A 14,243-nucleotide genomic window follows, 5' to 3' on the forward strand; every position below is an offset into this window, starting at 1 on the left:
ATGGCAGTTGTGTAATTATGACGTAAAAGGCGATGTTATGAGAAAAAAAAATTCAATTATGACAAAAATTCGAAATTATGACCTAAACGTCATACGTCTTACAAAAACAATGACAATAATTATGACGTGGAAAATTGGACCTTTAATGCCATAGTTTGTGATTCATGATTTGCGCCGTTATAATTTTCCTTGGCTTCCATACTATTTGCATACGAGCCCAAATTAACAAACAGTACCGTGATTACTCAAATAAAAAGATTTGATCACGTGACAGTCATGGGACCCCCGAAGCGCACATGACTTATCACGTGATCTGTCATCGCTCTATAAAGCCCTCGGCGTGCTCTTCATCTGTTTGTTTCTAACTTTTGGGGGAGTGAGACACACATTTCAAAGAGAACACTTGCCAGCAGTTGAAAAACAGGTAGGACTTTGTTCGTGAAATCTGTTTTTAAATCACGATGTCGTATGATATTTCCTTTATGATTTTAACTACATGTAGTTATTGAAACAAAAAGGTTATGGCCATATAGCAGCTTGTTTTCTGTTGTCATGGGAAAGTTTGAATTTAGGTAAATTTTTAATTTGGTAAGACGCATGCTTTTATCTGTCACTTCCTGCTTTGAAGTGTAACGTTGAAGGCTCGCAGCGACTTCCTCCTTTATTTTAAAATATGGACTCATTGTAAACAAGGCCTGAAGTTAAAAACGAAAGCAAAGAGTTGGAAACCAGAGCTTGTTTAAACGCATCTGAGTGCTTCGGTTGCTCTTACTGACACTTTCTCTGCTCGTTTACATACAAATACAGTATTGGGTTTCAAACGCACGTTGTTTCATGTACGCCCCACTCCGCCACAGTAAGGGGGTCCTTAAATGCCTTTCGTTTGCACTCTGTGCGGTTACTTTGCCCTCTGACGGCGTCAGGACCGTTAAAGCAGTGTTTGACAAGTCTGTGAGGTTCCCGCGAGGTTTGAGATCAGAAGAGGCAGGCCTTCTCAACATTTGCAGGTTCTCGGTGTAACTTGCTGACTCACACGTCTTATGATTGCTGATGTCAGTAAATGCCTCTTTGGAGGAAGCGCAAGCCAGCATTTATGAAAATACTGAGTAATTTGTGTAAATTCGCTATAGGCGTCAAGATTGTAAGTCAATGGGGAACATGTATGTGTGTAGACTTCTTACCAGATTAGTTTTAAGGCTTGTTTGTCTGGTTGTGTAACCACTAGTGTTTAAGATGTGTAGAGCTCTCACTTCTGCATGACTGCAGTCTGAAGAGGACTACTGTAATCAGTGATCTGAGCTGTTCTTGAGTCACCTGATGACTGCTGATTTAAGGCGATGATTAGAACAGTTAAATGAGTTTCTTTAGTTGAAATTATACATGGACGTCTTTAGTGCACTTATTAAAATGGCTCAAAGTCTTTTTTTAATTAAATTTCTTTCAGAATGTGGCGGCTGGCTTTCCTTTGCGTGGTCTCAGCCCTTTCGTTTAGCTGGGCTCGTCCTCGCCTCGCTCCCCTCTCCCATGAGATGGTCAATTTCATCAATAAGGCAAACACTACTTGGAAGGTAAGAAGCCTCTGTTTGGTGATGGAGGAAAAATTAGCTGCTTTGGCCAAACCTTGTATTGGTTTTCTTCAGCGCCTCTCGCATGATTTCACATCTCCACTTGATTGTGACCCTATAGGCTGGACACAACTTCCGTGATGTGGACTACAGTTATGTGAAGAGGCTGTGTGGGACTTGGCTGAAAGGACCTAAACGTCCCGTCATGTGAGTTTAGTTGAGTTTCTTTTCAAATGAGTGGAAGGGAACCAAAGAGGAAGCGCAACTAGTTAACATTGCAGTTATGATATTCATGACTACTTTGTCATATGAAGCTGTTCTTCACGTTTCCTCCTCCTTGCTTTCATTTCTGCATTGCTTATAACAGATCTTGCTTTCTTCAACCAGGGTACAGTATTCTAATGACCTCAAGCTCCCCACTAACTTTGATGCCAGAGAGCAGTGGCCCAACTGCCCTACTCTTAAAGAGATCAGAGACCAGGGTTCTTGCGGCTCATGCTGGGTGAGGTCTTGTCTACGATGGATGAGGTGTAATATTGTTAATACGGTTTTCACTGAGGTTCGTTCTCTTTGCAGGCTTTTGGTGCTGCGGAAGCCATATCCGACAGAGTATGCATCCACAGCAATGGCAAAGTGAGTGTGGAGATCTCTGCTCAGGACCTGCTTACCTGCTGTGACAGCTGTGGTATGGGGTGAGTCACAATGCTGCAATGCCCCTTTTATGCTAATGCTTTTTGGATAAAACAAAGCCTGTGTGTGCTTTAAATGCCATTATTGTGCCATGTATGGCATAAAAGATTTGACGAGGTCAAGACTCAACGAGCAGTTTGTTTTATTCCCGCCTTAATACACTGGCGTATTTGAAGTTTGAATGCTTGATCAAAGGCTGAAAAACAACTACATGATACAAGTAATGGGCTACTTTCTGTCCCTTGACCCCCACCCCCCTTAACTCCTATTCATTTACAGAAATGTCGCGCAGTTTCTATAGAACCGAACTTAAGAACTAGCTGTTGATGAGTTACAACCAATTTGAGATTTGAATTTCTTGTAAAATACTTCCGCCAGGCATTGCTCAGGTACAAGATTAATTCAAGGTTTTGTTTTTCTCAAGATGTAATGGTGGATACCCTTCTGCTGCTTGGGATTTCTGGACCTCAGATGGTCTGGTCTCTGGGGGACTCTATAACTCCCATATTGGTGAGTGACTATCCTCGTTAATTTGCATCTTGGAGAACTTGGAGCTCATTATAGCTTGTATTTAGGCTGTCGTCCATACACCATTGAACCCTGTGAGCATCACGTGAATGGCAGTCGCCCTCCTTGTACTGGAGAAGGTGGAGACACCCCTAACTGTGACATGTCCTGTGAACCTGGCTACAGCCCCACTTATAAGGAGGACAAACACTTTGGTAAGAACTTGCTGTTCAATAGTTTTTTTTTTTTAACAGTTTGGATCTGGGAAGTTTTTTAGTTTGTTTAAATCTATTGCTGCTTCTGATGGATTAATTCATTGAAATTGCTCGTCTTTGTCACTGCAGGAAAGACATCTTATAGTGTCCCATCTAATCAAAAGGACATTATGAAAGAACTTTACAAGAATGGCCCAGTAGAGGGAGCTTTTACTGTCTATGAAGACTTCCTGCTCTATAAATCCGGTTGGTTTCCGTCTATTACAAGCTCTGTTGCTGTGTACAAGTGAATCATGGGAATTCTTTTTTTTTTTTTTTTTTTTTTGGGGGGGGGTAGGTGTATATCAGCACGTGAGTGGATCTGTACTAGGTGGTCATGCCATTAAGATCCTGGGCTGGGGAGAGGAGAATGGCGTCCCTTACTGGCTTGCTGCTAACTCCTGGAACACTGACTGGGGTGATAATGGTGAGGCTCGCATTTATTTCTATGAAGAATGTTTGTAGTTTCCCAACCCAATGAAATTCCAAGGAAGTGTTCATTTATTTTTGTACCAACACATTTCCAGACTTGAATTCCAAATATAATTCACAATATTTTTTTTTTTTTGTAAATAGGATATTTCAAGATCCTCAGAGGTGAGGACCACTGTGGCATTGAATCTGAAATTGTGGGTGGCATCCCTCAGTAACCACCAAAAACTGCAAGAGAAGAGCTGAAATGAGCGCCCTGTTCAAAATGTAGACATTGAATGTCTTCAACTTAAGATGACTGCCATCCTCTCTCCCCAGATTACTTTGTTAATCAGTGAGTTTTATATGAAAGTCATTTTAGACAGGATCCTTGATCAGGTATGTTTTAGAACTGGAGAGACCTTTTTAATGAATTGCAAAATGTTAATGGTAGTCCAGATTGTGTCAGTTTTAGGCCATAAAATTTCAGCACAACTTGATGCCTCTGCCACATTTATCCTGTATGTTGGATTTTTCTTTTATTATTTGCCTTCGATTTTGAATGGTTTTTACTTAGTCTTTACTTTTGTCTTAATTTTTAATGCACTGTCTAAAATGTAATAAATATTAAAACCGATATGTAATGTTGGGTTTTTTCTTTTTTCCTCTCTCCCTAAAACAAGCCGGGATAACAAAGGAAACCAAGAAAATGAATATCAGATCTAAAAGTGGGATTTCACATTTGGTATAGAAGAAAAGCTAGCTGATAAATCTGTACTGGAAATGTAGCATGAGTGACTGCAGTGACATTTCAGTCCTCTACATCCCAAATCTGTTGCATGCAGAGTCTTTTAATGTTATCTCCACTTCTAATGGCTTCAGAGTGGTTTAATTTCCAAAAAAAAAGGGGTAGGGGGCCTGGCTATAGGAATATGCAAAGACCTTGGTATAAAACCTTTTTAATGGTGATTTATCCTTGGCTGTGACTAGATTTCTGCTTAACACCTCATAAAGCTAAGCTGTACTTTATGGGTTTGCATAGTTTAAAAGGGGCATTAACTAATTCAAATGATTGTTTTTGGTTCCGTAATTAAGATCACAAGTTGATATTTACCGCAATGCTAATCATTAACACATGCTCTTGTACTCATTCATAACTTTTAGTATATCCAGAATTAAATTATGCATCCGCTGTACAGTATATGCGGGCAAGTAAGTGGTTTCCAATGTATGGCTGATTTGTACAAGTCTCTTAAGTTGCACTTCATGCTTAATTTGGCACTATATTTCTGGTTGGTCTTGATGGACTGGTATGTTCTTCTGTTCCTGATGGTCATCGTGCAGCTCCTGTTCTCCGGTAGGCTGATGTTCTTCAAGCTTTTCAGGAGTCTGGTGGTGATTTTCAGCTTCCATGTCCTGCGTCTCACTTTCATGTCGAGGTTCTTGGTTGACCACTGCATCTTGCTGGTGAGTTTCGTAAACTCCGTCCTCTGGGTTTGTATGCGTTTGCTCTCGATTTAAGGCTTCCTCAGCAGGTGCATCAGGGGGAACAATTTTGTTTTCTTGATCTATTGTGGATAACAGCTCTGAAGGAGCCAGTAGGCCATCCTGGTTCAGGTCTTGAGTTTGTAGCAGATAATCCACCAAAGATACAACCTAAAGTGAGAACAACTTAGTCATAACAGAGTACAAAAGCTTTTTTTTTTTTTACGTTAAATGTTGAGACAAAATGAAGCAGCACTCACAGAATCCGCAGACTTTGGCAACGTTTCATGATAAGCCAGAAAATCTGTCAGCAGTTGCATCAGTTCAAGGCCATCCATCTGCCCACTTCTGTCGTAGTCGTACAGAGAGAAAAGGAAAAATACCTCTGTGACAAGAAGAGAACAATAAGAAGCTTATGAAAACTAGCGAGCACCCGAGGTAAACAGCACAACCGAGAACATCTGTATTCACAAATGTCACTTCAAAGATGTATTGCCAACAATATAATCAAGGCAATTATCAACAGAATTGTTTATCTTCAAGGAAAACAAATAACTGTTTACAGCCAAATGATAGAGCGCTGACAGGAGAAACACTGTTTGCAATGACTTTGTAATCAACAGATAGAACACGATTTACCATGTTTACTATAGTAACAAACTGCACCATTGTAGTGAGTCAGAAATAGGGGTATTCGTGTCCAATTTTATTATTAACGTAGATGTGTCTTAAGTGTATTGGAGGAGTAATGGAATATAATTGCAGTATATTTGTGACTAACCCTAGCATTTAATGCATTTATACTAAATGCAATGGTGTTATAGTATATTTGTGATTTTTAACTATAACAATATGACTAAATGTAGACCAGTAGTTTAAAAACTATTACAGATTTTTATAATGAACATACATTTGCATCTGTATCCTAACTAAAGCTGCTATCAAAATAGTAAGTATTTCTAAGAGTATCACTCGGATACTGTTTCTAATTACAAACATAGAAATGCCATGATTTGACCGTGCTTTGAACCCACAATTAACTGTCTGGTTTTTGCATTTGACCACAGTTGAGCAAAGATGTCTGATAATTTATCGTGATAATTATCGGTATGAAAAAAAAAAATATCAAGACCATTTTTTGGCCATATTCCCCAGCTCTATCTTAAACTGCAAAATGGAAAAGCACACAAAAGCAGTGGAAATAAAGCGGTTTGTAGAGACTGTTATTAACCTTGCTCCCTTGTGTTCAGCTCTGGACTGGTCTGTCCTTCCTTCAGGCTGCTCTTGATGTAGCTTTGTAAGAGCCTGTCATACAGAATCAAAGATCACAGACCACTTTACTTCCGCTTTACACGATTACAGTATTTCTAGAGAGAAAGAGCGAGGAGCTGAATTCATGCAGTACTCTCCTGGATTGAAACATTTTAAAACGCACACTTTAAAGACAAATACTTGGAAGCACTGTGTTAAACGCGCACTACGGCGTAACGTCTTTCTTTGGGACTTATTTATTTTTTGAAGAAGGCACAAGCTTCAATGATTTAGTTTTATCTATTGCTTGTTCGGCACGCGAGTCTGTCAGCTGTGGAAATCTCAGCATTATCTCTGATGTGTCAAACCGACTTTGGACCCTTGGGGCAGCCGTGCTGTTTTATTTAACCAGGCGGCCTTGAAGAGAGTAAAGCAGGGCTCGGGTAGAAGTAGTCAAAAAATTAACCTGCGGTTGTCTTCGCTGGAGCCAAAAGGATTCGCAAGGTCCGGTACGACAATGTCATCACTGGAAAAACAGCAATTGCAATATTTTTCACATATAAAAAAAACCCCAAAACAATTCCAGATTAATTAGATTTGCTACTGGACAACTATCTATCCATCCTAATCAAAATATATAGAATTTTCCACTACGCTAAACCAAAATATTATATAGCATTTTGCTTTATTGACATACTTTCTAATATAAAGTATTAATAATAATAGTGCCTAATAATAAATTAATTCTAATTTTGATTTATTGTTAACATCTAAATGAGCAAATGGTACCTACATACATAGGCTATATATATCATCTCTCAATGTTTAAATGTTTTCAGCAAAATCCCACTGGGGGGCACCAATACTATAATATATTACAGTCACAGTACAGTAAACTAGCGCGGCGTTGATGCGGCCTACCTGAGTGTTTGCTGAAGTTGTGGAGCACACAGGCTCAGTGAAGGGAGGATGAGCAGGAGCAGAAGACGCGTCGCGAGCATCTTAACCGCTCCACTGGATCGCTTTCCCGTACCTGTTACCGCAAGCAAACGATTCGTCGATCATTAGAGACGATGTCCGAATCAAACGCCAAAATGATTCTGTCGGATACGAGGAGCGCGTACGACCTCGACTGAACAGTAAATGCTACTCTTCGTGTATTTTATTTTGTTGTGCGCGTCCTAAAGACGGAAGCGTGCACGGCCGTACCTCTCGCAGCGGCGGTCAGTGGTCTCCGCACGATGAGACCCGCCCCGGCTGAGGAGAAGAGCGCAGCCCCGTGTGTTTGCATCGCTGACGGGCTGCACGTGGATTCCGCGGACGTGTCGTTGACCGGATGAGATCGGCTCCTCCTCGCGCTCTCCGCCGGCTTCCACCATCGCCACGTAGAGTCGCTGACTCTGCACGCTACACGCGGCTCGTGCACGCGCCGCCTCTTCTGCGCGCGGTATCTGATCCGTCGCCGAGGGAGAACAATCCTGCGAGTCAGTCACCAGTGAGCTTTTTCTTATCTTAGCCTTTGGAGAGCGAGAGAGCACGGGGCGTCGGCGGAAAATGTCTTTATTTATCTTTTTTCCTATTAAAAGCCCTGCTGCTGACATATGCCCGTTCCTGCTAATTAAAAAATCAATGGTTTTTGCACAGTTTAGCCGCAAGGTGGCGCGCAACTGTAAAGGAACAATACTGTGTCTTTCTGAAACACACTCACCAGTGCGTGATACTATAATAATGAGAATGATTGTGATGATTATAATAACAACAACAATACTAATAACAGTAATAATGATAAAACGTTGATTCGGTAATTAATTAATTAATTAAGAACCAATTAATGATAAATTACTGTGAAAAGAATAAAAATAATATCGATACGTTTACTGTAAACTAAAATTACACAGGTTTGCCGCACGATGGCGTTGCTTCTGTCTTAAAGGCTACAACAGTTTTTTTATTTATTTAATTTATTTTATAAAAGCCATTTTTTTGTTAAAAGATTACTCACATACTGAGTTATAAAGTTTTATTTATTTAATTTATTTTATAAAAGCCATTTTTTTGTTAAAAGATTACTCACATACTGAGTTATAAAGTTATATCTCTATCTATCTATCTATCTATCTATCTATCTATCTATCTATCTGTCTATCTGTCTATCTGTCTATCTGTCTATCTGTCTATCTATCTATCTATCTATCTATCTATCTATCTATCTGTCTGTCTGTCTGTCTGTCTGTCTGTCTGTCTGTCTGTCTGTCTGTCTGTCTGTCTGTCTGTCTATCTGTCTGTCTATCTATCTATCTTTAGACACACTCAGAGTCGATCAACTCAAAGTGCACACATGCTTGTGTAAATCAAAGCCTGTCTTGCTCACAGTCACACTGTATGTGAATCTAATGTATTTCTCCCCGTTGTATATCATCTGCGTCCAGCTGCTCATTGATCTCAGAGGTCACTGATGGACAGAGGTCACTAGGAGGTGCCGTCACAAACACATGGAGGTAAAGCCACAAATGTTTCCATGGCATTTTCGTGGTTGCGCATATTTATAAATTGCTAAGAGTCATAATGTGATAATGCGCATTTCTCATGGACACTTACCGGTTAAGCATTATGTGATTAGGTTGTTTTCACCGGGTTTGATAAAATACAGTTAGTTACTTAGATGATAAATTTAATTTTTTTTTCTTTTGTAAATCTCACAAGTGTGTGTTGTGCGTGGATGATGTTCGATTTCCTAACAGCTGTGCATGTTTCATGTATTGCTTTCTGTACCATCTGTTCTGCCTCGCTGCCAGATAGAGAGTTCAGCCAAAATGCTATTGTGTTTTCACAAACATTATGAACAATTTTATGCTAATCCTTCTTAGCCAGTGCTATAGGAACCGAGCGTTTCCTTATGGTTAAATTCTGTTTGTTTAACCACGCCTGAGCAGACTGATATAATTGTTGCTGTTAGTAGATCACAGAGGCGTCAGGTCAAAGGTCAAAGCGGATGGAATATTTCCGGTATTTATGCTACACACCTACATCTCGTTTTTATCAACATTAAACTGAAAAATAAATACTAATTTCCGTAAGCCTAATTCAGCAAAATTGCTTTGTAGTTTGATGTTAACTTAGTATAATTCGAGATATTTCCTGAAAATAAAATAATCAGTAACGCCTGCTGAGATGTGATTGGCCTTAAGACGAAAACGTACATAGTTTGACAAACAATGACAAATGAAACAGTTGCAAGGAATGATTAACTAACCGAAAGTCAAACATGGAGGTCCACACCTGTTACACATCTGTTAGCAGTCTCATTTATCTCAGTGACACATTACACAGACGGCGCAGGACCCTACAGAAGCGTGTGACGGGAAGTCATCTGTATTCATGGGGGTTATATTGCGTCACTCACCCGAGCTGTAATGCCATGTGACTTATTGGTCTGTGTAAGAAACCAACAGTTGGGGAAAACATGAGTCTTTTTATTTTACTGTTTATGGATTTTGGAAAACGACCTTTCGTACAGTGTGTAACACAAGTGACTGAAAACATCCTGCAGAGATTCAAATCTGAAAACGCACCGTGTATAAAGTTGTTGTCTCTCAAAAGAAAGAGTTGACTCTGAATCATTGAAACGAGTCGTTTTAAAACGAATCCCAAGCCGTTTCATGTTGACGGCAAAATAAAATATTGCATGTATCGTAATATTAGCATATTGCCATCACACTTGTTGGTCTTTTGTCTGAATTAAAATGCAACTTCGTTCTTTTCCATTAGGCCTGCTTTTATAGCTTTAAAAGCTTACAAACGATTCTGACTGCAGGGGATTGGAAAAATGAATCATAGAACAAGGGGAGTGATTGAAGAAATGAGGGACATCGTTAGAAGTGACCTCTGTGACGATGGTGACATTCAGAAACAGTATTGTAAATTGCATGCACAAGATAACATGCTCGTGAATTAAGCCTGCGTACTGATGAAGCCAAAATAGCTTCGTTTAAAGCCTGTTGCACCACACTATACACTGCTCACTTCTGGTGCAGTTACAGTAAAGCTAAATGCAACAAGTTGCAGGTTGCATACAATGATGCATTGCGACAAAAATACAAAGCCCCTCAGCGGAACAAGAGCCAGTCAGCTTTTTGTTCAGAATCATGTGCCCGTGTTACATGCTGTAAAAAGAAATGTTGCGTATTTATAAAGCGACTCCAGCATATCTGTGTGTGTGTGTGTGTGTGTGTGTGTGATGCAGCACATTAACACAGAACTATTATTAAACTATCAGTAGTTGTGACAACCTGTGCATTACACACTTTATCTAACAAGAATTCACGTGGATCATGCTGGAAATGTTTCGCAGTGCGATGCTAAATGAACGACCCCAATAACACACGCCGATGTTTTTAAAACCCAGAGTAGAGACAGAGAGGAGCACCAGTGCATTCCCGTCTCTATCCACAAAAAAAGGAAATTAGTGCCAATGATAAGTAGAGCATGATGAAGATGACGAGCATATTCTCACTGTTCTGACAGGTGTGAAGAGTCATTCTGTACACTGTGCATGAGCCGCTCTTTTCTTTTCTCTTTCCGATCCCGCTGTCTTCGGGTTGAGCGGCACAAACAGAACCCTGTCAGAAAGTGCTCCTCAACTGGGACAGACATTTCTTCTAAGTGTTACGTGAGTTCAGCTGGGTTACGTTCAGGAACTTGTTTTAAAGTAGTCATCCTGCTGAATAGACACTCAAACTGAAAGCACAGTGATTGCACATAACAGTCTAATTAATAAACAGGAAGTGCTTATAGACAGGAAGGCGGCTGTTATTCTAGTCGCACTGATGAATGTGTAGATGATTAGAGATGATTAGCTTAGACTTTCCCAGTTGACCTGAAAGATTAATACCTTCTTATCTAGCTTAAGATTTAAAATGTTTAGATTTTTTAGTTAAGATTTAATAAATAAATAATACTATTAAATAATAATTTAAATAAACAACAGTAATACTAACAAAAACTTATAGTTAAACAACAACAACAATAATAACATTATTTAAAAGAAATGGTATTAGTTGTTAAATATTACTACATTTTGAAATCAGCAATAAGTAAATACGTATTAAAATATGTTAAATAATATTTATTATCTAAATAATAATTACTAGTGCAGTCAAACAATAAATCACAAATTAAATATTTTTGTTTAAATATGCATGTATATTTTGATATACGTTCATATATTAAGTATATATATATATAATCTAATAATATAAATGTATATATGTAAATATTTTCAAAATATATACTGCATATGTGTGTATTTATACATGCATAATAAACACACACAGTACAGTAACACATATTATGTAAACAAAAACTTTTATTTTGGATGCAATTAATCCTGATTAATCGTTTGACAACGCAAAACTATAACAAATAAATAATATCAGACCAGTTAACCAGGACAGTAACAATAATAATAAGAAGAAGAATTGTTATGTAAAATGTTTTTTGATGCTTTCAGTATAAGCAGGTCTATTATCACAGCGGCTTTCCTCTGTTTGCATGTTGCAGTGTGTGAATGTTTTGCTTTCTCATCAGACATCACCTTTGGGAAAGTGAGCCGTGTGTTTGTGAGAGGAAGTGCGTCGCTTGGCTGTCACTCAGACTCTGGATTAACTGACGGCGGAGGTCTGCTGCATCATGGGAAGCTGCTGTACAGGCTGTCTGCCTCAGTGGGCCGCTCAGCTCCCCGGAGAACCGAGCGATCGACGGCTTCTAGTGGGAGCTGCCGTAACTCAGCATTCTCAGGGCTCTCATTAAGAGAACCGCTCATGGATACAGAAGAGGGAGAAAAAGTAATATTGGATTTTTTTTGGTGTGTTTCATCAGTCGAAACTGCGCGCAAAGGGTTTACGAAATGTATTAGCGCACAATATTGCTGAAATGTGAGTTTAAAGGGTAGATGTTAAAGGGTTTGTTCACGGCAAAATGAAAGTTCTTGAAATGAAAAAGACCTTTGTTCATCCTGAGAACACAACCAAATATATCATACAAACTGAAATAGACAGCAACGCAACTCAAATGTTCCCAGATCCAGAAACCTAAAACAGTCCGTGGCTCAACTTCAATTTTGCAACACATTTTTGCATAAAGAAAACATAAATAACATCATTTACTCGACCATTCTTTTCCCCTGAGAGCATCACAACGCATACGCACACTTTAACGTTATAGCGCGCTCATGGAAAGCGTACGTATGTGTTGTGGTACTCTCTAAAATGGCAGAAGAAATAACTCCTGTATTTTAGTTAGGGTCAGATAGCTCTGTGATTTCTTTGAAAATATATTCTTTTGTGTTCCGAAGATGAACAAAGGTCTTGCGGGTATGGAACGACGCGAGGGTCAGTGCTTAATGACTGATTTTTTACGTCGCGGTAAACTAAACCTCTGATAGAAAAAAATAAATGTGGCTATTATTAACATGTAAGTTTAAAAGTCAGATGATGAAAACATCAGGCTAATATCAACAAGTATAAATGTAGAAGCATGTCTGCTGTAACATCAAAGTCCAGGACACTAGAGAACCCCTCGGAGGCGTCCCACCGCTGCCACACGGAAATATCCTCACTTCAAACTCAAGTGTGCAAAGTGCAGGCTCAGAGGTCTGGCCAGGGAAATCAATGCTCAACCCAAATGTAATATCATTTCTGTGAAGGGTTGCATTTGTTAATTGGATCTTGATTCGTTGTTTTGTGAGGCTGCCTACAGTATAATCAAGTCTTGTAAATACAAATAAAACTTCTTCCCACCCTCATGACCCAAGACTGCTACATTTTTTTTTTTTGTCTGCAAATGCACCATGGTAACAGTTAAATATAGAACAGTACAATGGAAGCAGAACGGACCCGTTAACAAAAGGTAAAAGGTGCAGAGAACACCACCGTGTAGAAAGCCAGTGATTCTGTCCCTCCCGTGCCGAATGGGATTGTAAATCACACTGACTCAACAGTTTGCTTGTTTTGTTACATTTCTGGATTTACAAGAAATCTGAGATTATTTGATATGTTATGTAATGTTATATTGGAAGCAAATCGCCTTTTAAGACAGTTTTGATTTTACTGGCTTTTTGTAAGTGAGCCTGTTAAAATATAATTCTTTATGGGGACAGTCGGTGTTAATTAAATAATTTATTATGACATTTAGTTCTTCCCACGCATCTAAATTATAAATGAGAACAAACACAAGTTCAGCTTGTTGGATGCACAGACAGACAGATAGATAGATAGATAGATAGATAGATAGATAGATAGATAGATAGATAGATAGATAGATAGATAGATAGATAGATAGATAGATAGATAGATAGATAGATAGATAGATAGATAGATAGATAGATAGATAGATAGATAGATAGATAGATAGATGAAGAGACACAGATAGACAGATGAAGAGACACAGACAGATAGATAAATGAAGAGACACAGATATAGATAGATAGATAGATAGATATATAGATAGATAGATAGATAGATAGATGAAGAGACACAGATAGACAGATGAAGAGACACAGATATAGATAGATAGATAGATAGATATATGAAGAGACACACAGATAGATAGAAAGATGAAGAGACACAGATATAGATAGATAGATAGATAGATAGATAGATAGATAGATAGATAGATAGATAGATAGATAGATAGATAGATAGATAGATAGATAGATAGATAGATAGATAGATAGATGAGTCAGTGGAGTTGTTGAAGTTCACACAGGTTGTGTTTACAGATATAAAGTCTGGTGTTGTTTTTGTTCAGGATGTCCTCTGATCAAACTAGTGGCATAGCAGCAGGATTTAATGAGTGGAAATGTTCTTTCACACTGCAGCTCTTGTTTTCTTTGGACGCTCAGACATGCTTACATAACATCTGCTCATGCTTGAAGTGCAGAGTCCTGATTGGCTCGTGATGACGGCAAGATTTACCGTCAGCTTCCAACTGTATCAGCGATGAGAGCGGGATCCGTGAGTGTGTGCCACTTGTTTACGGTAGCATCGCTCTTTCCCACAATACAGCCCGTTTTCCCACAAAG

At 39.0% G+C, this 14,243-nt stretch overlaps 2 protein-coding genes and 1 long non-coding RNA gene across 4 annotated transcripts; 2 read left to right on the plus strand and 1 right to left on the minus strand.

Annotated features, from left to right (window-relative positions):
• The first annotated feature begins 267 nt into the window (after positions 1-267).
• Positions 268-4,064, plus strand: ctsba (cathepsin Ba). The gene is made up of 10 exons (XM_043262739.1): positions 268-424; positions 1,445-1,568; positions 1,687-1,772; positions 1,953-2,067; positions 2,142-2,257; positions 2,680-2,765; positions 2,831-2,977; positions 3,107-3,223; positions 3,315-3,443; positions 3,593-4,064. Exons 2-10 carry the CDS (start codon positions 1,446-1,448, stop codon positions 3,664-3,666), a joined length of 993 nt encoding a protein of 330 aa, XP_043118674.1. The 5' UTR covers positions 268-424; position 1,445; the 3' UTR covers positions 3,667-4,064.
• On the minus strand, positions 3,970-7,640 carry cgref1 (cell growth regulator with EF-hand domain 1). The gene is made up of 6 exons (XM_043262741.1): positions 7,373-7,640; positions 7,085-7,196; positions 6,630-6,689; positions 6,144-6,217; positions 5,173-5,297; positions 3,970-5,083 (listed from the first exon to the last, which is right to left on the minus strand). Exons 1-6 carry the CDS (start codon positions 7,452-7,454, stop codon positions 4,709-4,711), a joined length of 828 nt encoding a protein of 275 aa, XP_043118676.1. The 5' UTR covers positions 7,455-7,640; the 3' UTR covers positions 3,970-4,708.
• LOC122361779 lies at positions 7,532-12,968 on the plus strand. 2 transcript variants are annotated; one of them, XR_006253021.1, is made up of 3 exons: positions 7,532-7,658; positions 8,593-10,832; positions 11,750-12,968. It is a non-coding gene; the product is annotated as an uncharacterized LOC122361779 (long non-coding RNA). The 2 variants fall into 2 exon arrangements; XR_006253022.1 differs by having other exon boundaries at positions 7,545-7,647.
• The last annotated feature ends 1,275 nt before the right edge of the window (positions 12,969-14,243 follow it).

This window comes from Puntigrus tetrazona, chromosome 17 (assembly GCF_018831695.1).
Source record: "Puntigrus tetrazona isolate hp1 chromosome 17, ASM1883169v1, whole genome shotgun sequence".
In the NCBI taxonomy this organism is placed as follows: domain Eukaryota; kingdom Metazoa; phylum Chordata; class Actinopteri; order Cypriniformes; family Cyprinidae; genus Puntigrus; species Puntigrus tetrazona.